This window comes from Rissa tridactyla, chromosome 1, assembly GCF_028500815.1.
Source record: "Rissa tridactyla isolate bRisTri1 chromosome 1, bRisTri1.patW.cur.20221130, whole genome shotgun sequence".
In the NCBI taxonomy this organism is placed as follows: domain Eukaryota; kingdom Metazoa; phylum Chordata; class Aves; order Charadriiformes; family Laridae; genus Rissa; species Rissa tridactyla.
In genome coordinates this window covers 191,979,468-192,005,342 of record NC_071466.1, presented here as the reverse complement: position 1 = coordinate 192,005,342, position 25,875 = coordinate 191,979,468, and the positions used below count along the sequence as shown (strand labels likewise).

The following is a 25,875-nucleotide window of genomic DNA, read 5'->3' as shown; positions in this document are numbered from 1 at the left end:
GGTAAGTGAAAGGGGAATGTGTACAAGGTGTTCCTCCTGCAAACCAGATGGCTTATAGTCTCACTGGAAAACACTGTCATTTAAAAAAAGGAAGGCAAGGACAGGTTTAGGGAGGAACCACTGCATCACTATGACTAAATACATAGGCATCCATTCTTTTTAAATCTGACTTTCAATTGCCAGAAAGGTCTGAGTTTTTACGCAGTGCCAGGTTACCAGATAATAACAATGAAAGCAACTTGCTGCCCAGGTAAGTTAATAAATCATTTGCTCTACGCATCACAACAAGCAGACCTACTCCGCTGGAAAACAATCTGTTTAAAAAGCAAGGGAAGAGGAGCAGAGAAACTTTATCTACTATGAATACCAGAAGCTTATTCCATCAAGAACAGTCTCTTTAGTAGCCATAACTATGCTGTAAATAACATGGATATGTGTTAAATCAGAGCCAAAAATCTTTTCAGAATTCAACAGTATTTAGGTCATCTGCACTCTATTGACAGACACTGAACTCTGAAACCCTAATGATGTAGCTCAGCAACAGTGCATGCTGTCCCACTAATGAGGCCCTTTTTCCATGAATAATGAGTATGGACATCAGCTCTGTTGCCAGGTACATAATATAAACACAATTTAACACATGGCTTTTGGTAAAGCAGTGTGTCTGCTTGCAGAGGTTGAGGTTTCGCATAACGAATCCAACTTTTTAGCCCAGGGTGGGGGCAGACTGCTCAAGGAAATAATTTGTTCATATGTTATCAAAATACAATAAATCAGGTTTGGTCTTAGTCAAAAAAAAAGGCAGTGGAGTGGGACCAACAGAAACTGCAGATAGGAAAGTATAAATGAGTTCATTGTTTTATATTCCAATAAATCTTACAACACATGAAGCTGATGAGTTCTAAAATGAGCTGAGACTCCCTGAGAGGGGCCTTCTGAGACTCATGAACTGGAAGGGTTATACTGGTTAAGCCTGTGTTTGCTGGGTCCTTGTGCATACCTAGGGTGTACGCACACCTCTGTTCATACATGGCAAAGCATGAGTTGAAACTGCATGGGTTCAAACAGACAAAGAAAGAGGAGTTTTATTCTGAAAAGCCTCACTCTATCAGATGCTTTTCTTTTTTGAGAAAACAAAATGCAACTTCCATGACATGAAGTGCCACCATGGTATTGTTTAAAACTAGGCATCAGGGCATTAGTATGCAAAGGCAGAGCTAGCACAGGTGTTTAGTCTGAGATTTGGGAGGGCATGGCTTAATTCCCTGTTCTGTCAGTTCTGCTGTCTCCCAGGGCTATTATCTCATAACTACATTAAAGACTAGAAGGTGCCAACGCCCTGTGATGCCTGGGGCATAAAAATAGGCATTTCTATTGACTTCTTTCTTACAGTGACAAAATAAAGTCCATGGGGATCCACATGTGTGTCACAGAAATTACTGAAATACAGGGAGCTACAAGAAAGACTCTGATGTTACCACTTCAACTGCAGATTTCTTTAACCAGACTAAGCGTAACCAAGATCTCTCCGAGAATCATTACTGCTACTGGATGGCAGTACTCAAGCACCTGGGTGATATAATTTGACTCCAGAAAGAGCTGACATTCCAGGCTGGACTGGTAGCAGTGACTATCGCTAATGTTACCTGTAATCAGCTGCTTATTTATCTTTCATTAAATTACCTCAGCTCTGCCACAGTCTACTGCAGCGGCCTGAAATTTGGCAGTATGGTCGTGTTAGGATCAAGCCAATGGTTTATTGCTAGCCTCATTAAAATTTATCTTAATTTCCTAAGTTATAAGATATTAGAAGAAAGTAGTTAGCACATATTCAGTGGAAGCTTCTGCAATTTTTTCAGTTTTACCCTCCAACCATTCTTTGCTCATCAAGTACACGCATCTCAGTACTCCAATAAACTTATGCATCATCCCCTTGCCACTGTTCCATGTGACGACACGGGGCCAAGTACTGGGGCTGGCAGCGAGAAGCCTCTGTGCGGGCTTTTGCTGTTCTGCTTTTTGGCATCCAGGCAACGCAGCAGTGAATGTCAAGTGAAGAGGAGGCAGAAGCCACAAAGAAAAGGGTAGATGGAAAAGATGTCTGGTAAGACAGGAGTTAGAAAGTGGGTGAGGAGATGTATCATGACCATCACTGCCCTGAAGAGATGATTGGGATGGGTAGTTAGGAGAGGCAGAAGAATGGAACTGGGAATGAGCAGTACTGGCTGAACAAAGAGCCTCTGGTATGAACTGGGGGCAATAAAAGCTGAAACTGACCACGCAAAAGAAAAGTAGAGAACAATTCAGTAGACAAATGGGATGGAAGATCAACTAAGGGCAGTCTGGAAAAGATGCTAAGTCCTTCAAAGAATCAAAGAGCCCATATTGGTAGCTATTTATACAACAGTACCTCAAATGATGTCTATTTACCTTTTCAAAAATTCTGGCAGTTACAAGCCTTAAAATCTCTATTCAAAGAACACCATAAAAGCTGTAAGAGCTAAGAACATTTTAAAGTCTACAAGGTCAACCTAGAGAAAGAGTTAAGAAACATCAAAAATAAGTCTACTTGTTTCACTTAATTCAGCTATTTGATTCATATGTGTTATGATCTCATTTTTAGTTATATGATTACATAATATTCCTTTCATAAACTCCCTTGCCATACTCCAGTGCATAGAATGAGACTTCTCCGAGGATGAAGGAGGACTGTGTAGTAACACAACATGAAACTGATGACTGTAGGATTCCTCATTCACTTGTTGTAGAACACGGAATGTGGATAGTGAGTGTCACAGTTTCAGCTGGGATAGAGCTGACTTTCTTACTAGCAGCTGGTATAGTGCTATGTTTTGGATTTGGGATGAAAACAGTGTTGGTAAAACACTGATGGTTTTGGTTGATGCTAAGCAGTCAAGACCTTTTCTGCTTCTCGTACTGCCCCTCCAGCGAGTACGCTGGAGTGCACAAAAAGTTGGGAGGAGACACAGCCAGGACAGCTGACCTCAACTGATCAAAGGAATATTCCACGCCATATGGTGTCATGCTCAGTATATAAAGCTGGGGGAAGAAGAGGGAAGGGGGGATGTTCAGAGTGATGCTGCTTTGTCTTCCCAAGTAATTGTTACACCTGATGGAGCCCTGCTTTCCTGGAGACGGCTGAACACCGGCCTGCCGATAGGAAGCAGTGAATGAATTCCCTGTTTCCTTGTTTTGCTTTTCTTGTGTCTGTGGCTTTTACTTGAAGTTTTCTCACTTTTATTCTTCTCCCCCATCCCAACTGAGGGGAGCAAGCAAGCGGCTGTGTGGTCCTAGTTGCCAGTTGGGGTTAAATCATGACAGTGAGTAAGCCAGGGACTGCAGGAAGAGGATGAAGAGTGAAGGTTGATGAATGCTGCTCAAGAGAATTGGATTGTATTCCTGTTTCTGTCACAAAGTTTCTACACAATACAAGGAAAACCCATTTAAGTTAAACTAAACAAAGAATGCCAGTTGGCGCTTCTTATTCTGTCCTTTCTCTGTTTGAGATACTGCTGTCTTGAATTCAAGTTCAAAGGGCTAGAGCTAAAGTGAGCAAGAGCTGTGATTTGAACATAAAAGTGATGTAATGCTGCAAAAGATAACGCTTACTGAAAAATACTGAAAATTAATGCGAAAAGTTCACCCAGTCTTCTGAGCTTTTCAAGTTTTTCCCATAAGGCATGAAGTCTGCTATTCACTAGCCTGCTGTGAAGTTAAATCAATTAATGTTTGTAAAGTACTTGTATGCTACTAAGTCAACATTCATAGAAAAGCCCACAAGGGAACTGATAATACTTGCTTCAGACAAGGTTTGAATATCATGCAATAAAAAGTCTGCAGAACCTAAATAGTCATTCTTTAAATATCAACCGAAAGCAAAGAAAGCACTGAAGAGCTGCTAGGAAGTGAGTTACATTACGCTGTACAATGAATTAAGCATGGGTTGGCAGAAAAAACATACAATGTTTAATCTTTGGATTAAGGATTGTGTAAGGGGATCTATAAAGCTCGTGCTAATCATCTCAATTACAGTGTTTCCTAAATTTTAAAGAGTTTGACTTAGAAATACTGCCTCTGCGTGTACCATATAGAGAAAATATAAATACATATGAACTTACCATCGTACTTTGCTAAGACTGCCTGGACATCTGCATATGCCTGCAGTTCCAACAAAGCCTCTAGCAGGTTTTCATGGATGTTGAACATGCTGAGCAGAGGGAACTCCTTCATCAACTAAAATCAATAACATATGAAAGGGTTAGATTATTAACAAGGAAAAGGGCTTCTTGTTCAAAATGCATTAAAACAACCAATGAAAACCAGCAAGCCTTAATCTCACAAACAGATAACATAAACAAAAATAAGCCACAACTGAAACAAGAGGGGTGGAGATTCACCAAGAACTTTAGAAAATGAGAAACAGGTAATGCAGTAGAGCTTCTTCACTACGTTGAAGAGGAGACCTTAACAGGTAAACAGAGATGCAAAGCATGGAGAATTTCTTCCTTGTGTTAATGGTCTGGCATAAGCTAATGTAAGACCTTAAGGGGTAAGTCTGTCTAAATTTGGCTATCTGTATAGTACTGACTTTGCTGCAGTTTGAGGATTATTAAAATGTCAAAGGCAATGACAGCAGTGTTTTGTTTAACTGATTATATATATATATTTGATGCTAGTGGCATAGGGATGGCCATAAAACACCTAGTTTCAACGGTAGGAGCTAAACCTGTGAAAAAGAACACAGGCAAAACTGCATAGTTTGCAGGCTTTTCTCCTCCGGTCTTCCAAAAACTGGACCACAGACATTCACGCTCATCTAGATACGTGGAAGCATTTGGCAATAAAATACAAAGTTTAAGTCATTGCTCATGGAGAAAATAACTTCATGTGAAAATTCACATAGTTGGATTCATCAGTTAAAGATCCAGCATAGAACCTACTTCTCTTCATTCTTGTCCTTACTCGCTATTGCATTTTTAACAGAGGAAGCTACTATTTGGAAGAAAGAAGCGTGACAGAATCTGGCCCTAAGTAAATCGTGATTTAAAGTTCAGAATGAACACATTACAAAGAAAACCCTCCAAGGGATTAAGAAAGATTATCTCTGCTCTTTGAGAATGAATAATGGCTGGCAGAATAACACTCCCTCCGTCAGTGAAGAAAAGGGAAGAGCTGCAGCTAGTTATAGATGTACTGTGGCCAGTAAAAGCTCTTACTCTGGTTCTCCATTTCTCAGTGACGTCACTCACTGATTATTTTTCTCTATTTTAATTAGGTTCTATCAAGAGTGATAAACGCTGCCTAAGACAGCAGCAGAATAAAGGTAACTGTCTGGACTGCCAGGCCTCCAAACTGACAAGTGTTAATAAAGGTTTCATCTGGGAAAGGTCGAATGTTAAGAAGTCCAACCCAGTTATAATGAACTCAGTTGACATTGTAGCTACAAAAATAAAACACCTCTAAGTATCCACTCAGCTATTCGAACACTGACTGTGCACGAGTGACAGCATGTTTGCTATTAAAAAAAGAAAAGAAAAAGAAGAGGGGACATGAACTCATTTCTCTGTCATCTCAGGATGTAGAGTGTATAGTTTTCACTGCAAATAATTTTCAGTCAGAGTAAAAATTTGGTTTTTGAGAAACTTCCCAGAAAGTAAAGCCATTTAGATAGAAGAATATTACAACAGGTCATCTTTTAGGCCTCATAGTGAAAGCAAACACCGGGGAAGGAAAAAAAATGCCACAAAGGTTGCAACATAAGCCTGCTGCATGGTCAGGGCAGGCCAAATACTGCATCATGCTGAGGAGCAACAGAGCGTGGACTGCGAGCCTGCTCCCCTTCTCTCCCTAGCAGATGGAGAAGGAGGCTGTCTCATACTCCGCACAGAGATGTTAAGATGGGCATGTTATCCCTAAACATGAGATGAAGAACGCACCCTTGAGTTCCCCAGACCCATACAGCAAGGAGTTCTAACCTGGACTCTAGTTTAAGAGGCACAGACCTCCCTTTGCACCCAAAGATTTATATTCTACAGACTAACATTTGCTAAAGCTACAGACTAACATTTGCTAAAGAATTTGGCTTATCAATTTTAATTCTCTTTACATCTTTACTGTAACCTGACAAATGCCTTCATGTGAGTGGCAAGCACTGCAGTTAAAGAAAAGCTGAAGGCTCTGTTATCTTCTTTCTCCACATCTTAAGATCTCAAGAGACAGCCATCAAATCCAGCACTCAAGATTTCTCAGCAAAGCTGCTACAGTTTTTCCATAAACACTAGTTAGGACTAAAAGTTTAATTGCAAAATTCCTGTTAGCTGGTTTCTCAGTTGCTATGAAAGAACTGTGCTCCACTGAATGCAACTTATTTTCATCCCATATGAAAACAGACACCACATAGTTATGAATGTATTCCCTCACAATATAATATGTTCAAACAGGTATTGAACATACCAAATCTTTGTTCACAAGGATTTTACTTTGAACTTGTATTAGTCGGAATACTTTCTAGTGATGAAATTCAGACCTGGGGCTGGCTTAGCCCATATTCTATTCTAATTGCTCTGCACATTCCGGGGGAAATAAATACCTGGGTAGAAAGTGTACTTACTTTTCACTGAAAGATTCATTAAGTATATGCAAATATACAGAAATGGTAGCTTTTGTAGATAATTTGTAATTTTTAATTTTTTAGATTAGTAATAATTTTGGAGTATAAGTTCACAGAAAAATTCTGGAAATAAGTCTGACACAATCGGTATCTTATCACTAGTCCCGGGAGGGCTGTATTTCCAGACTCACCCCAATCCATATTGCAGGGTGTAGGTTCAATAATTTTGTGATGGATATGAAAACGTGATGATCACAAGAAATGCTTTATGGTACAAGGAAATCCATTTCTGATTTATTGGATGAGGAACAAGTTTTATCTTCCAAAGAACAGTTTAACGAAAAGGACTCCCTTCCCTGAGAATATTTCAGTCATCAGCATTTTCTCATTTAGATCTAATTTTTGAAACATTTTCAAGGAATGTAGCTTTAACTGTTGCATCCGTTATTCTCCCTGTGATGACATTAACGTCATGCATCAATTAGCAATGATACATTATTTGTGTAGAAAACAGCTTTAAGCTACAGTTTATGCCTACGACTAGACCATGGGATTCAAGGGAACACAGAGGTGGATAAATGAATGATCTTATATATAACCTGGTGGTGACACATTTATTCTCCATGTGCATTATGGCTGTGTGCATGGTCACACATTTTACGGTCACACATTTACAAAATGCAACCATTTATTGCTGCTTATACTCATAGCTTCTCAATAAACAAACAAAAACATTTTTAGATAAATGTATTCAACTGAATGCAATCATAAATATGAAAATTGAATTCAACTTAAAATGAAGAAACACCAACAACAAGCAAACAAGAGAAATTCAATGCAAACAGTGAAACTGTTACAACCTTAATTGCTAGCGTATCTGTTCCTGCAGTAGGTATCTGAACTGGTAAATCTGTCTCCTAAAGGAAGAATGACTGAGGCTGCCATCTTCCAGGTGCAACTGTCCACCACCATTGACGAATCAAGCACACAGTACGGACAGCACTGTTATTTTCACAAGCACTTTGCATAAGCTGCTTTCTTGTATATGACTTGTAATCCGTAAGAACTATTAACTGAACAAGTCAGAAAAGGCAAAACTCCAAGCCATTTCTGAGTAGAAAACCGGAAACTTCCATTCTGTGGGCATCATTGTCTACAGCTGAGCTTTCTGATGTTTAAGCTCTGACTGAAGCTTACACTGAGCGTGAGACATTTGCAACGTGTCACTCCATGCTGACTCTCTGATATCTAATAAGATATGCTAACGCTTAAGTTTTTCTCCTGGCCAGCTCACCTGGCAAGGACAGGAGGGAAGAAACATTGTCAGCAGACTAAGGCTAATACCCAAAAAGGCTCTGTTAACAATGTCAGATCCTAAAAGGGCAACTCATTCCAGTGTGATCTCATTGTGAGCGTAATTCATGTGATGTAAACAGACACCCTCATAGCTCTCAAGAGTTGGAAAATCATCTGAAATACACTGGACCTACCTGAAATAAAGTTCTGCCTAATTACAGCAAAAGTAGGATTCCGTCACTTAATGCATTTCTCTATGTGCTACATTCCTTTTGGCAAATAACCACTGTTTTATTTGGAAGCAGCTCCGCAGTCACTCTTTCACAGCTCACAGAGGATAGAAACTAAGAAGCCAAATCCGCCAGATCCTGTTCTTTTGGAGCTTGGAAACGATTAGCAGTAGGATCCACATATTTTCATCCATACGTGGAATTCAGGGAATTTGACATGTCATCCAATGGTTGAACTTTAGAGTGTTAAAAAAGAGACCCAGATCCAGTTTGCACTAACTGTGGGATGGCACAGGTATAAAATTTGCAGACATTCCAATTTTAACTTGGCAAATGAGATTTTAGCTGTAGTGATCTGTAATAGTCACAGATAGTATGACTTCTCTTCAATGTGGGATTAACAATGAGTCAATACAGTGAAAAACATCTTACCAAATATGCAAAATCTAAGGAAATATGCTAGAACATGAAGTCTTTATATTCTGTCTCAGTTGGAGGATTAAAGGCTTCAGAGTATGACTTGAGTTCTTTAAGGAATATAATTATGAAAATGCTGTTACTTGGACTGTGTTGTAAAGATGCACATATTTCAGGAATAAAGAGAATTTTCAAGTTAGATGTGGCATGAAACCAGAAGAGTGCAAGTTGTTCCAGATGTACATTTACTACTAAACAATCACATCACATAAAAGTAGCAACAGTGATAAATTACAATAATTTTTGTTACATCAAAGATTAGTAACTTTATAAAGCATGAAAATAAAGTCATTGCTCATAGCCCTCTTTAAAGCATTCCTTTACTTGCATTATCCCAAAGTACTTTTTGCAGAAACTTCGCCATATTTTTAGAAGTAGATTTTTAAATGAAATTAAAGTGAGGAAATGATCTAGTAGTTCAAAAATGGGCTAGGAGATTCCAGAGAAATGGAAGAGCATAATTAAAGGACAATACAAAGCCCCTGAACACGGAGTGATGCGAGAGGGCAGACAAAAAGGAGTCCAAGTCACCAGGGCTCCTACCAAGACTATGTGACTATATTCTAAGACTATATTTTATCTTAATAGAATCACAATGCTGGAAACCATTGATTTATACAAGAAACATTACTATCAGGTTTAGGTAGTAGTCAACAAATTTCTAGGTTTTGAGGGTTTTGCGGAGGATCACAGACATGACAAAAAGCGAGGGGCTTGAGTCACTTGCAGGTAAAGGGAAGGAATAAACATCATCAAGGGAATCACAGGAGTCTCCATTTTGCTTAAGAGCCCATTCAAATGAGAGATGTTCCAACCCACCCCTCCCTCTTACCCGTAACATGTGAATCTGTGACAAAACAAACCACATTTGAATATACAGGCATTTATCACTCACTATTATTGCTGTGCTTGTGTGTCGGAACAAGAATTAACTGAAGATACTGCTCTGTGGTGGAGATTGTCAAATGTCACCATTCACAAGAGTAGCATTCTTCTAAAATTTATAAGGTAACTCTTGGTCTCATTTAACTAAGAAGTCCTTTTCCTTGAAATTTTAATAAATGGTACTTTAAATAACTGCTGCAGATGTTAATAGAGCTAGAATCCCACTCAAGGCAGACCAGCCTGCTCAACCTGTGTAGCACAAGCCAAAGAAGCTGACTCACTAATCCTTGCCTCAAGCACAGAAGTATCTGGGAGAGACAGACAGTAGCTACCGAGGCAAGCAGCTGCAGAAGTTGTGCTGTTAAGTTGCTAGGGATAATAACATCTTTACTAGCAATTAGTACTCTCTTTGTTTCACACAGCTTGATAATTCAAGGTGCAGAACACTGTCCTGGCTATGTGCCCAAGAGCAAATCAGCAATGCACACAAGAATACAGAATTCAAGAGAATATTGAAGAAAAAGGCGTATTCAAAACCCAGCAAAAGAGGTTGTCAAGAAAGGATGCTGGATTTGCAAAAAGCACCATACCAGCAAAAATCACTAATACTGCTCATCATAAAAAGATAAAAACCCAACCTACCCATGTCATTAAAACTGATTTAGTATGGTTGAGTACCCTTTTTAAGCCTTCAAGTGACATAACCTTTTAAACCATTTTAAATACTCAGGGCAGCCTGAGTGTTTAAACAACTTATCATGCAGCCCATTGATAAGCATGCAGCACTTTAACAATACAAGCTGCTTAGGTACTGATAATTCCTACGCATTTAGAGCTACAAAAAGTACGCATTTAGAGACTGCAAATGGGCACTGAGATGAACACATGAACACATCCAACTGAAATATCCTCCGCAAGGCTCTCAGAGCTAGGTACATAGAAGCAGACTTCTAGGTCCTTTACTGTGAGCTCAAGAGTAATGTCTCAGTAGATATAACTGATCCCAGAAATAAAATGTACTCTTCTGACCCTTAATAAGTGTTTCGGTTTCTCTCCTTCTCCAGAATTCAGGAAAGACTTGGAGAGTCTCTTCCCTCCCTAAACCTCATTCATTTCGAAACAAAGCTGCAAAGCATGGGGCAAGTTGCAATTCCACTGTGTCTCAGAAACATAGACTTGTTAAGACTACAAAGCAGTCTTCAGGGACAGCAGAGCTGGGGGTAGGAGATAAAGACACTCTAGAATGAGTTTCTCTCATCTTCTCTCTGAAAGAGGCAGCGATTAAGAGCTTCTGTTCACTTTGTCCACTAGCACGTCTTCTGCCTGCCACCCTTCTCTTTCCTAACTGTACATCACCCTCCAATGAAAGCTTGTTTCACAGTCCAAATGTTCTCTAGAACAATCCCAAGAAGCTCAGATTAATCTGACAATTCAGTTTCTTGCACGGTACATTTTAACTTGGATACTCCAGTGACCTAGTCAAGGAGTTGGTCTGCTTCTGAATTCAGTAGCGCAGTCGCTGATCCAGTCACCCAAAAAGTACTGAGAAGTGCCTTTGCAAACCCTTCACATCATCTCTGTTTTTAATCAATGAAAAACATGAAACACAAACTTAGCACACTTCTGTTTTCTTCCATTGTAAAGGTGAGGGAATCAGTAAAGAGCAGAGAGCGAGCAGCTGGTACAAAAGGCCACCCCTGCTCATCACCAGCTAGCTCCTAGGCTGTCCATAATAAAGATTCAACGTGAAGGGATACTAAAGATTCTCCACAGCCACCATCAAGGACCTTCACCTCTGCACATACCAGATTTTCCAACTTCGTTTAGAACATACTGGTTTAATTCCTCCTAACATAATCAGCACAACAAATAAAACAACCAGCACTGTGGACGTTCTCCTCAGGGACAGTAAAAGAGATCTAGTTCCCTCACAGACCATATCATGCTCTGTATAAACAGGAATAAAACTGGAATAACTCTGTTGACTAGACTGGAGTTATTCCAACAACACACTAATCAAAATGAGATCACAAGTTAGCTCAATATATACAAATAGTGACAGCTGCTGGTTTCTATAGCAAAATATAGTAAATAATTATCATCAGAAATATAAGCAAAAGCAACACCTATGTATGATTCAATTACATGCTTCCATGAAAATTACAGATTTGTAATTCTCATTAATTCCACTCAATTAAATGAACGACATCCAAGCAGCAAGGCAAGCAATAAAATACCATCTCAAAATCAATCACAGAAGCAATAGAATTTCCTACCCAATTTTTTAAACTAAAACCTCCTCTTTTTAAACATTTTTTAAAACAAGTTTTAAATATCTTCAATATAATATTAAAGAAAATTATTTTCCTATCAGCAGTGTACATAATCATAAAATCAAAATCTTATTTAAGTCACCAACAACTCATTTTCTCTCCATTAAGGTGTTTTATGCAGGATCTCAGCGTTTTCTTACATAAAATTCAAGTACGACAATCTAATCCATCAGTAATGTCCCCAAGATGGCCCCATATATGCAATGAATTAAAACACTCTCAAATATTTTCTTTTTTCAAAGTGGCAAAGACTCACTACATCCCAACCATATTTCCCAGATGGTGTCATGAACCTCTTAACACTTCATTTCCATCATGTTCCATGTCTTGAGAAATCTGTTTTCAATCTTTCAAACACAAACACGCCCTCCGCCCTCTGTCCCCTGATGCTAGATTCAGCAGTCCCCCGCCAACATATTCTTTTTGGGGTGAATAAATTCATCTCCTCCCTCATCAATCACATAGAAGCCTTCAATGACACATTCATTTCTTCAAACTTCTTCATAAGTATATTATTTATGTCTTCTATGAAGAAATGGAGGATATGCACTCATCAGAAATAAGTAGCTTCAAGTCAGTCTAAGAAAAGCATCTCCAAAGCTGACTTGACCCTTCTCTTGCTCCCAGCGTACCGGAGTTGCGACCAAGAGATACTGCTGCTTTTATATTTCATCTAGGGACCTGCTAATTCTCAGCTCTCGTTGCTCACAACAAAGTGCTCTAGAGGCGTATGTGGAAAAATACAGAGTACGTTGATCTGAGATGAAGCTCTAGAAGCTGAAATTCTATCTTTATACCTCCTTTGTCTTGCATCCAGACCTTTCCTTTTAGCAAAATGTTCCTATTGAGGAGAGCGTTTTCCATCCTTCAAGTGTCTAACAAATGATGACTTTGGGTCTCCCTGTCATTGTTGCTTTTCGAGATCCACATTGTACTTAACTTCAACAACACACAATTTTCTCTCTAGTGACACAATAAGCCATTCATTATTATCAAAGCATTCTGGAACTCGCTTCTTAAGAAACCTAGGATTAGATGGACCACCCAAGTCCCTGAATCCAGTGCTCTGCATTAACCGTACACATTGACATCAGCAGAAGAAGGGTTCACAGAGTATCTCTTCCACATCGCCCTATCTACAAATCACAAAACACATTCAGCAGCCCATAGTAAGCTCCAGAAGTTGCCGTAATTATGATGTGTGATATTTGAATGTGAAATTCAAAATTTTATTTCTTGTGTATTAATGCCAGAACTTAGAATTCCAATGTTTGTCCACAAACATTTCAGTATTTGTCCCAGACTGCCTATGTAACAAAATTCATGAAGAATCAGTAGAGTTGTCTGGACTGAAAACAACATTTTTGAAATCAACATTCTCCCAGCTGACCACAAGACTGCAAAAACAGGTCTTTCTTCCTCGTCCCCCTTTCTCACACTCCTAGCTGTACAACGGCTGGGGTTTTGACAAGTTCTTTTTCAACACCTCTCTCTGGGAGCCTAGTGATTCTGGGGAATGAGAGTTGAGTGCCTGAAAAGCGCCAGCTAGAGTCAGGAAACAAAGTTACTCACCACTTGCCATCTGGTACATTAGTTAGCATGATGACCTGCACTATTATGATGAACTCTGCTCAATGTTTTCAAAAAACATTCATGAATGCCCCAGTTCCAGGAGAAGATGCTGGGTGCTGGATTCCAAGATGGCAGACGTATTTGCCTTACTGCTGTTGATGCAAGTGCCTAAGCCCCAGAGAAAGTCACTTGCCTTTTTATGTTATAATTCCCACTGACTTGCAGCAAGAATTTCCCTTTCCACTAGGCAGGTATTGGGACCATTCATCTGAGCTGCCTAAAGCACACTTTACAGGTGCTTCATTCTGGTCTGGGATTACATTTTGTGCACTTAAAATTCAGGTCCTTCAGCTTAACTTGCAGAACTCTTTATCTTGCCAGATTCACCTCTACCTCACTTTTGTGGGAGATGGAAAATGAAGTGTAAGAAAGGAGGGCAGTTTGACCGTCATCTGCCCAGAGCTCTAGGGCTCCATTCCTCCTTGTGTCACAGGCTTGCTACCTTGGGTGAGGCAAGCCACCTCCTCAAAGAATTGTGTTCCTAATCTGCATTCAGCAGATCTCGCTTGAAGAAATGCTGGGCATTTGCAGCTATCTCTAAACTTAAGCACTTTACATACTTGAAACATATACAGTGCCTATGTGGACAGCTGCCCCTCCTGCCATCCCCAAAATAGCTACTGTTTGGCATTTCAGATTTGTAGCTTTGACGCTTACTGACTCATGACTACCATTGGTAGCTCCCCTGCCTACAAAACAGGGATATAATAATCCCCCATCTCAGAGGGAAATCAGTTCATTACAGATTAATTACTTGCTTTTGACTTCTCGGTAATAGGTTTTGCATGAATAAATAACACTGTCCTCAGGTCTGAATAGCGTGACGTAAACAATGCACAGAGCCAAACTGCAGCTTTGCAAGGAGGAAACAGAATACTTAAGATCTGTTTATTGTTAGCATCATTCATTACATGCTTCAGAAAAAAATTATTTGATCATGAAGTTACATAGAAGACTGCACTGTACCAGGATGGGAAATTCAGTCTGTACAGGCAAATGGCCATCTGGTATTCTATGACTTCATAGTATTGCTTCGGCCATGTTATAAATGATCTTTTAACTTAACCGTTATGTACATTACGCATACAAAAGGGCTATCAACAGTGCTGCATGCAGCAGGAATGGATGCTAACTGGTAAGCAAATGCGTATCATTTCTATGCTACTATTATCTAAGTATCACATGCGAAACAAATCCAAACTCACATCTCTCATCATTTTCACTGCTTCCCTGGTCCTTCCCAGCTTTCTTGCACACATTGCCAGCCTCCTCTTAATATAAACTAACACATTGGTGTCCCTTCCTGTGTAAGAGGAAAAAGAAACAGCATTAAGATAAAAAAGATCAAACAAAGGTTCATTTAATATGCCAACATAAAAGGAAACAAAATTTTCTTGCCATTTTTTGCTATTTGCTATCATCAATGCCTTCACAATGATTTTAATAAAAAATTACGAAATTCTGCTGATTTAAATGTGGCATAACATCACTGAAATCAGTGGAATTACTCCAGATACACAGTGGTATAAATAAGGACCCATGGGTTGACCTTACACCTATGAAATATAAGCAGATCTGAAGGTACAGAGAACGCTATAGGATACAGACCATCAAGTAATCAAGTGGGGTAAGGAGAATCCTTATGAAGTTAACATTAGCATAAAACTCTCTGGTTGCACACACAGCATTAAGTTACTTACCAATTCACATACATGGTTAAGGCAAGAGCATCCATGAAAACACCCATTATATCCTGCCTCTTTTGTAAGTTATGAGGTACATGCTTGTTAATAGGAGATGCAGCAAAACAAATCCTCATCCTCTAACAGTCTTTTTCCTTAATGATTAGAAGAAAAGAAGTATACCCTGAATGTTTCGTTTACAGAGCCTTCACTTGTTACCCAATTATCATCTTCAAATTCCTCACACTGCCAATTTTGGATGGCAAATTAACATGTTTCAGATATGACTGTCCTATGTGCTGGAAGATGCCCTAACAGCAAAGATGACGGAAACTAAACAGCTGCAATAATTATTCTCTTGGAGAATTCTTACTTGTTTCATTTCTCATTCTCTTCCCTGTAATTCCAATGTGAACTCTCAATATGCTTCTGGACTAAGAGGAAATGTGCAGACAGCTAATCATCTATAAAATTACCATATCGTGAAAATATAAGACACCTGCTACAAATTATCTTTGTGTATAGTACGCTGTCTGTAAAGATTTAGTCTGTTCCTAACATTTTCAAGTCTTTCACAATAAGAACAAGATGGGCACATTCCAAGTATCTACAAATAGTTTTAAAGCTGTGATTACAATTTTCAGATAGATTAAGCAGCAGGTTGAAAGGTCTGACTTTAGAAGAAAAAATAAATAAGGGAGGGAAGGAATTTCTTTAGTAGTATTTTATATTATGTAATTCCTTATCTCTGTATCGATTCCTATATATTTAATAAACAATTTATTAGTTACATCTGTTTCAACATGTTTATGTAGTGTAACTAAGAGGTATACATTTCAGGCCAAGCTCCTTTTCAGTCCTTTCAGAAGGAACTGTTAAAAGGCATTTACCTACTATGAAATCAAGATAACCTTTCAGGCCAAAATCTTCTGAGGTGACTAATGATCTGGGGTGACTAACATGAGCCACCTCAAAAAGAAGGCTGCCCGCACTTGCTGTAAACTAGCACCTTTTTAAAGAGGTTAAGTTGGCTACTCAGAGACATTATTTACTCTTAAAATTCATGGTTGAACATAAAATACTGTATGAAGGAGATGGAACACGTGAATAAACAGAAATATAGAGCAACATGCCATTGTTCAAGAAATTACATAGTGTTCTTCACCTGTAAAAGATGAAATAGCCACTTTTCATCCCGAAGTCAACTTCAAGGACCAGGAACAGAATGACAGACATCTCAGAACCATGGAGTAACTGCAACACATCTGCCCATGGTCTTTCCTCCCTAAAGAGAGCTGAGCTCTCCACCTTTGTAAACCATGCAGAAGTCCAGCATATAATCCAGAGAATGCTACTTAAAGCCCCTGTGTCCAAGGCACCATCTGAAGCTAGAACTTCTCTAACTTCTGTGGGTGCACACTGACATTATCAAGGGAAGGCTAGGTGGTATAGAGAAGTGTGATGATCTAGCCCCTCCCAAAGCCACAGTCAGAGCTAGCAGTCACCTTTCAGCCCCTCCTGCTCTGTGGCAATTCACTTAATTTTGGGATTCAACTGGTTGTTTCCTCTGTTGTAGTGCTGAAGGTTCAGTAATAGTGAAAGTGTCAAATTTGATGATGACAGTAGCCATCTAGCACACACAGGTTACAAAAATACCATAATTATTTGCCTGCACAAACTTAACACGGTTATCTTGGACATAAGCATCATGACAGTGTTTAATTACTCTTATTGCATATTCTTCATAGAATTGTTGTCATTTTCTGTGCTCAGGATGGATTGAGTGCACAAATTAAGGTTTCACAGACAACCATAAGCCTGCTAAAGCCTGAAAATTGCTTCAAGGGCTCAGCTGCTCTATATTTTTTTTTCTCCAAAAATAAGCAAATCATCCTAAATATCATTTTATAACCAACAAATGTCTAAAATACTACCCCCAAGCTTTATAAAATCTCAGATTTTCAGGTATAGACTTGTGTACACCTTTGAAACCAGAGATCACAGACAATTTCACTATGTACAATTTTTATCAGCAATCTCCAAATTACGCGAGATCGCCAGAGGCTGAGAATTCAGGTCCTGAGAAACCCGAAGATGTCCAAAGTATGTTAGTTCTTGTACTTATGTAATTAATTGGTATTATTTTTGTCCAAAAGTAGCTATTGTAGACTAGAAATATCCTAGACTGTTTGCTTTATTTATCTTTTTGATCATTTACTGTGAGCCTTCATGTATTTTCTTAAGAAGCATCCAATAAATATCGTCAGAGCAGCTAAGTCTGCTTATTAAAAACTTAAAAAAAACCCAAAATCTAGACTTTCAATTAGAGCACTGTATTATTCCAGTTGTTAATTTTTACGTTTCTGTGACCTTTCTTAATGTATGCAATTAACTTTTCAAATGTCACACCGGTTAATGGGTCTCATTAACTTTTACACAGAAAAATGTGGTGTACTTATTTACCCTCCCAGCTGATGGAAGAAAGCTGGCAAAGCATCACTTCACTCCTGTTCCCATCATTCTTTACTGCCTTTTCACAACATGAGCCCATGGTTTCAAAATGGCTAAAGGCACTTCAGTGCAAATTCCTAAATCAGCATCCAGCATTTTCCTAATATCAGATCTCTTTTGGCTCTGCTACTTTTTCTTTTCTGTTAAGTACATGCTAAAACATTTTCTGCCACGACAAAGAAAAGGTGCATCTGTAATGTGCACATTGCTAGCTCAGCAACAGAATCAAGTGAAAACACTGAAAAAGAATAGTCTGGCTCCAAGGCCATAGTCCAGTCAATCTTAAATACCGAGTACATAGTTCTAAAAGAGGGAAAAAGAATACCAAACCAAGGAGCCCCTCGGAACTTCTATCCCTTTAGAAATGGCTATTGCCTCCAAAGAAACGTACTGTGTTGGGCTTCATACTGGGCACCATGGTGCTGTAACTGCTGACTGCGCCTGTAACAGCCCTCTCCAGCTTTCAGAGCTTGCTTGAACAGCTTCTCTGCTTCTACAATCGTTGTTGCTTCTTCTTCGGCCAAAAGAATATAGGCAGTAGCACACCTGCAAAAATATACAAGGAAAAACCATGAGAAAGTTTCATGAAGTAAAAGCTATACAAAGACATGCAGACTGGCAAGGATATACCAAATACAAAGGCAATGGGGTTTTGTCCATATACCTTTCTGATGAACTATTCCGATGAATAAATATTCTGGCAACCAAATCACAACTCTCATTTGTAGGTACTGTATCACTCAGACATCTGAGTAAACCTACTGATCGCTGCCCCAGAAAGTAAAGCACTGTCTCACTAAGCAATCATGGCCTACATCACTAAAACTCCTTCTGGAAACCAAGACTAGTTTTATGCACTATTGCTTTAACACAAAATGTCTCCATTACTGTATTGGTATGAAAAGAAACAATAGACCTATAACACTTGCCATATGCAAAGAACAGATTATGAATGTAATTGTAGAGATAAAAAAAACAAAACAAATCCCCCCCTCAAAAAAAAACAAACAGGAAAGCAGCTTTAGGAGTACACAGAAAGGTGAAATGCATGGTAGGATTCACCTCATCCAGCTTTTAGCTGTCTAAGTTAGATCTCTTAACTATCTATGCCCCTCCACCTCCCTCAAGGAGAATCTTCACAAAGCCATTCATTTCACATGATTAAACATCTCTCTAAGAACAGGGTGAACCACTGAATGAAGGTGCTTCTCTCACTGGCTCTAGGGTGAGCCCAGGCAACTACTTTAAACTCGATGACCACATTTTTAGCTGCTGAAGTTAGATGAGACTAAAACTGTTGACTTCTTTCCGATACAAGCAAACTGCTAATAAGATTCTTTATACAGAAATAGAATTGGGCTGCAGCTGCCTCTAGTTGCATTTCACAAAGAGGAGGAACTGGAAACAACTGGTCCGTGTGAAAAAGAGATTCCAGGCACCAGTACTTGCTGTGGGCCACCCAGCTGGCAAGTAGCTTGGCAGGAAAGGACTTGGGGATCCTGGTGGACGACAAGTTCAATATGAGCCAGCAATGTGCTCTTGCTACAAAGAACACTAATGGCACCTCGAGCTGCATTCACTTCTGCAAAAGCCTTTTATGCTACAATCTGCCTCGGTTAAACTGCTGTCCAGGAACAAACAATTCTTTTTCTCCTTCTGATGAAACACGTGGAGGACAATCCATAAGGCACTAGTTTATGGAGTTCTAGAATGCAGTAATCTCTGACAGCAACCTAAGGGACTCTCTCCACTTTATACACTTCGGCAACATTTATACAGTTTGCCATGCCAGTAAGGCATTGAGTTTGTTGTGGGATCTCAGAATACTACACTTCTCATTGAGAAAATAAATACTGGACTCAAAGACCAAAAGTCCCAGAAAATTACATCATATTCTTTCACACTATGAAACGAATATTTCAGAAGGTGTTTATGAGTCCCATCTTTCTTGCCTCTGTTCAGGATGACTGAGAAATCCAAAAGGGAACTCTCCATCCCATAAATGCATATTTCATATGCTCATCAGGAGGCAACTTAATTAACACTTCACTATGCTGATCCAAAGTGCACTGATATCAGTGGGAAGACTCCCATTGTCATCACTGCCCTAAGGATCTTCTGTGTGGCTAGCACAACATGCAGCTGTGCTTTTTTCCTCCCATTGTAGGCCTTTCTGTGACAGGCCTGTAATCATGGTTAAAAATTACTGTAGCAAACTCCCTGCCTTAAGCTATCATCAAATGGATTTTTAAATGACAGAAAATAAATGTTAATGTTGTTGTCACTCACTCATTCAATTCCAAAGCTTCATGTGCTGCAGAAATTCGGGCTTGGGGGTTTCTCTCTCTCCAGGCTTTTTGCATTACTGTTCAATAAAAAAAGCAGAACAGGGGCATATCAGTCATTACAGCGTTAACAAGGAGAATCTACTGCATTATAACAACAGAATTTATTGCTCTCAGAGCACTCACTCCAGAGCATTTCAAAGAGCTCAGTGATCACTCAAAAGATACATAATCGACATGAGTTTTTGTCCCAAATACTCAGCTTTATTCTTTCATTTAATTACACTTTTTTCCATAGGAAAATCTGGCTGAGAGATGATGCCATCTGCACTGTCACATACAGAGGTGATAACCAGCTTTTTCCTCTTGGGGAAGTAGATTCCACAGGGCACAAAAGAATAAAAGGACAGTTGGGATTCTTATTCTAGTTCCTTACTGTGCTGTTGCTTTAGGTGAATGTTAAATGCATACAGCATCCAGGCCAATCAGATCACCTCATAATTAGCCTCCAGAGTTCAGAAAATAGGATTCATGTTTATTGTGTGTCAAAAAAACACAGTATGTTCCCCTTTGAAATTATGCCCTCAGAATGGAGTGCCCAACTGTCAGTATCTCTCCTTTCCCAAGAGACTAAGAAGATTATCGTACATTTTTATCAGAACCAAAGTTTGCATGTGGACTTAACAGTAAAGACTTAATACAACTAAAGCTGCTTACATCAAATTCAGTTGTAAATGCGTTGTTTGTGGTTTTTTACAGAGCTTCTAACTACATCAGGGTATGAAACACAGGATTTAAGTTTTACTTAAGATCTCTCTCTTCTGTCAGCATAGGCTAAATGGGACCTGGATAATGTAACAAAACATACTACACTGCAGCTCGAGGCAAATTAAGCTATACATATTTGAAGCCACTGCAAGAAACAGGAGGAAAAAACAAGTCTTTACACTTGCAAATGGTACCTTGAATGCCTTCAGCAAGAAAGCAGAACAAAATAATGACACAAATTACACAGTTTATACCTATATAGATACTTGTTCGGATTTAGAATACTACGAATCTAACAGCAACAGCTTTCCAGGCAGGATCAGACTTTTGCCTTTCCTTATGTACCCAAGAGAACTGATGTCTGAGTGCATTTTTCTTGCATCAGTTTAAACCAATCATTAACCTATTAGCAAAAAATGGTTGTTCACAAGGTCTCTTACTAGCGTCTGCAGGCCGTAAATGATCCGTGTCACATGTAAAGAATGTCTGATGGTCTTGTGCTGAAAGATTCATATCGTAGTAAGTCAAAGGTTCTCTCCCTGTTACCCATGTATAGCTGCAAACATGCCAACAAAGAGACATTTTGGTTAATGAGGTCATATTCGGAAAAATGAATCTAGAAAAGAATCCTAGACATTAGAGATGGGCACAGCCCATCAAGTTCACCCAGCCAATCTCCTAACCAATATACACTGCATTTCACTGTACTGTGATGGGGCAACAGTAGCTGAACCTAAGCTAATGAGGATGTTGGAAAATACACACTGAAGATTGGTAACACACATTCAAACATTAAGACTACATGAAACTGAGATATCATTAATTAGGTTGTTTGCTGGAACTGATTTGAACAGAATTACTGTATTAACAGTACCACGTATACCACACTTACGTTTTCCGTTTTTTTATAAGATCACCAAAAATTGCAGAAATAATAACTGCCAGAGCATGAAATTTAAACTCCTCCTAATTCAGAAACATTTTATAAGTGACAGAAAAACCTTGCATGAGAACATGTGTCCACAGTTGGTTTTGTTATTCCATCTCTGAGCTAGATTAATGGAAAAGTACAATTAAGGTCCTTAACCCAGTACTATGCCTGAAGCTGTAGCACCATAGCACTTACCGATTATATTCAGCTCCTCTGAACAGGTTTAAAGGATTTCGCCAGACTTTGCATTCTGTCATAAACAGAAACACACAATAATGAATCTTTCCCAAATTACAATGGTACTGGAGGTTTATCAGAAACATCAGTTACCTTCTAATGAGCCTTATCAAATAGCGTTTCTCTTTTATGGGTGTGAATGGAAAAAAAAAATCAAGAGCATAGAGATACAGGTAATCAGATTGTTCTTCCTTTTTTAAATAATAATTTAATCTAAATTGGAGTCAACAAATGTTATCATTCCAGACAAATAACTACTAACAGAGCTACAAACACCAGATGCAAAGATAATACTGATTAGTGCCAGGACCTGCATTTACCATAATGCGGAATTGAAGAGGGGTCACACAGGGTTATTGCACTGAAAAACAGCAATTAACTCAGTCCTACAGACTTGTTATTTCTACAGAAAAACTTCACTGTCTATTTAGTACTGTACATCACTGAGAATCTCAGCTACAGTTGCCAAATTTAATTCCTCCTTAGCTTGTGAAGTAAAAAATCCATGGCTGACCTTACTTAAGTTATAAGCATCCCAGGTTGACAAAGGATGCTGAAGTTGATTGGCAGAAAAAGGTTCATTGCATTGCAAAGGTTTGGGAACACTAAAAGCATTTCATACATTCAGGGAGGGTGTGGAATGCAAATTCGTCACACAACAGGTAGGAAGGGATAAGAAAATCCACAGCAATGTAATTTAGAACAGAACTCAAAAAAACCCCACAGAAAACCCAAACTCAAACCAATCACAAAAATCAATTCCTATGGCTTTTGAAAAAGTGAGGTCTTGATTCTGGCTTTTCTTCCTTCAGTTTAACATGGTATTTGTTCTCTTCATTTCAACAAGGACAATTTACTCCAGTGAAGGTGAGACCAGAATCAAACCCAGTAATTGCACAAAGACTCACTGAGAGGCAGCATGTTGTTCCACCACAGGTCTGCTACTGGGTGACCCCTCACATGGTGCTCTGCAAAAATGCATCAGTAGCACTGGCCCTGCAGCATTTCACCAGCTGCTTTCCACCACTAAAAGTCAACCAGCACATTTTTCCCTATGAAATCTGTGACATCGTTTCTAAAGAGATCACAGCAACAGTTTCCTGGTGTGATATTGAGTCAGCAGGGTATCTACCCTATTTTATACAACACTCGTAAATATATGCCTTTTCCCTTTATGCCTGTTCCATTAAAGAAAGAGACAGAAACACAGAAGGGCAAGTCAAGCCCTTCTCTTTTTCCACAGACCTAGCTCCCACTTCTGAGTATGAGGCTAAAGTGGCATGGACAGAAAGCATTTTGCATAAATTATTTGCAATAACACCATGACACCTGTGGCTACACAAAAACTAGTCAAGTGGCATAGAGGTGGGCCCTCAACTTGGTGCCTACATCACCTAACGTGCATGAAACAGAGATACGGGAAAGGGAAGATGTTTTGGAAGACGGCATTGATTATATATCTGCATCTTTCAACCAGACACTTCAGCAGGTAGCTAATATTAGAAAGCTCTACTGGTTTACTCAGCAGAAGTGCTCAATCAACATTCAGTGACCCTGTTGTGAAGCCAGAGGCTATGGCTGTTTGACAAGCTTCACTCTGACAGTTTTTACATAATATGACTTTCAAACCATAGCAAATATTAAATAAACATCAGCCTTCTCAGTTCCAGAGGCACAATTCAATGGCTTGGCTTACTCTATTTGCGACCAACAAGATCAGGCAACAAGAATTTGATCACAGCCACACCATTCTTTGTGCTCATCTTGTTTGAATTTAAGTGGTTATACTTTATCCAAAGTATGCAATACTTCAGCACTGCAGTGGGGAAAGGGTGAATTAAGGAAAAGAGGAGTTGAAGAAGGGATTTTATTACCACCTTCTGTCCTGTGGGGTAGTTTGGCATCTGTCTGGCTAGTTAAATGTGATGTGCTCTTTGTTGCTTTTGTCTTGTTATCTGCTGATACCGTGGTGTCAGTACAACAACCATTCTTCTGACCTTACTGAAGGCCAAAGTATCTACTGCAATATTCTACCATTGTCAAACATCTACATAGGAAAGCATGGTGAACCAAGTGAAAAAACCGTCTTCACCTTGTCAGGTAGTGAAAGAAATATCCCAGCGTTGATGTATGGTAAACTGAAAAGGTTGCCTTTTCTGGGACATTACAAACTATATCCTTATTTTATATAAGCAATTAGGATTTATTGAAGATTAATCTTTCAGCTCCTTGTTCAATGATCAAGTTTTGAGCACTGATATCTTTCTGAAGACATGAATAATAGGTTACCTGTACACACTATCCAGAGACACTGTGTCCCAGTTCATAGACTCGAGTGCCAATGCACTGAATGCAAACACTCTCCTTGACTACTTCTGTATATCAGAAAAGTCAAGATGCCTGGGTGAACCTCATTAGTCAAAATACTGTGCCTTCTGCTTTAAAATGATGGGAGTTATTTCAGAGCTGCTGAAGTGTGATGGAGCTCACTGATCAGTGCACACAGGTGTTTCCAAGCCATCCCATGCTTTCTGCCCGTTCACCCAAATCTAATATCCTGGCCCATGCAGTGCTGCTATTCACACCCTCTCCTGAGATGGGAATGACAACAGCTGATTTTACGGTGCTATATGGAGGCTTCCCTAAGTAGAAATACCCAGTAGAGAGCAAGGGTTTTTGAGGCCACATGTTTTATGTAACTTGTGAGTTCAAAGATAATTTTTCTTTGCTTGTTTTCACAAATACTGAAGAGCAGAAGTAAAATTTGCCTGGTACAGACATGGGCACCTTGGCTGCTAAACAATACTGTTTTTTCCATAACTGAATTTGGGGTTTTTTTCATTCACTTTTCCTCACTTGTTAATTCTGATATATTTTAAAATTTAATGAAACCCTAATTGATTCTAGGGGCACATCCCTAATGAAAGCTCAACTAATTTCCAATATTAAGATTATGGCCTGTATGCCAAGCTAGGGCTGAAACAGGTAAACTTTCTTTTACAGATGAGGAACACAAGTTGAGATGCTCCAGCCCTAACTTTCGTTAACAGTGAGTATTTCGAACTCAAGCCAGAAGCAACAGTATTTCAGCATCTTCATCACCCATGGTCTAAGTGTTCAATGCATCCCCCCCAGGTAGCTGAGTCACCCAAGCAGGGAGACAAGTTACCCTGGGACTCGTCTTCTGTCCACAAAGATCAGAGCTTGCTTAGGGGGCTGACTCATTTTAGGGAGGCTGGCCTGCCTCTCAGAGGAACCATCCCTGGGCAACCAGGCACCTGACTCAATGTGCCTCAGCAGAATCCCAAACCCTGTGACTTGAGTGAAGTGACTTGCAGGGAGCAGAGCTGTAACAGGACTCAAGCTGCCTCAGTTCAAAACTTACATCCTCACCTCCATCATGTAAGAGCTGATCTCTTCTGATTTAACATTGTATTTTTCACCAGGGCAAGTAACTTTGCATTCGTTATAGTAATATATAAACGCACAGCAAAAATTACAACTCATACATTTATACCACTCATGTAAGGCTCTCAAAAGACCTCCTCAATCGTATGTTCATTCAGAGTAATGATATGCACTAGAAAAGAAGCCCCAGAGTGGCAAGGTCAACTTCAAAGGCTTGCATGGCTTAGAGTCAGACCCCTTCAGCCTGATTTGTAGCACCCACTCCCTGCACTGAAACTCAAAGGGGCTGTGAATACCTGGAAGCTCATGAAAATCGAGCCCCAAATGCCTGAAATCAGGCCCCCTAAACTGCAGGCCTTTTTTTAAAACCTGTGTTATGACTTGCCCAAAGTCACAAATCAAATCGGTAGCAGAGACAGGAACAGAACAAGCCCTTAAGCTATTAAAAGCCACTATGCTTCCACTTAGCAAGGTGAAATACAAATGTTGTTTACATACTACTTACATGATCTAAAAAATAAAGTGATGCAAAAGCAGATGAGCATTCCCAACATCTTTTTCTGATTCTT

The 25,875-nt window shown here is 39.3% G+C and overlaps 1 protein-coding gene across 6 annotated transcripts in view; it reads right to left on the bottom strand.

Moving 5' to 3' along the window:
• Positions 1 to 25,875, bottom strand: part of ST7 (suppression of tumorigenicity 7) — a 152,173-nt gene that overhangs the window by 34,082 nt on the left and 92,216 nt on the right. For all 6 annotated transcript variants that reach the window (XM_054188787.1, XM_054188785.1, XM_054188783.1 and 3 more), the window contains 6 exons: positions 21,857 to 21,911; positions 21,171 to 21,286; positions 19,967 to 20,042; positions 18,069 to 18,223; positions 14,690 to 14,787; positions 4,140 to 4,254 (listed from right to left, as the gene is read on the bottom strand). In XM_054188787.1, coding sequence (XP_054044762.1) covers positions 4,140 to 4,254; positions 14,690 to 14,787; positions 18,069 to 18,223; positions 19,967 to 20,042; positions 21,171 to 21,286; positions 21,857 to 21,911 — 615 coding nt within the window. The remainder of the gene's footprint in view (positions 1 to 4,139; positions 4,255 to 14,689; positions 14,788 to 18,068; positions 18,224 to 19,966; positions 20,043 to 21,170; positions 21,287 to 21,856; positions 21,912 to 25,875) is intronic.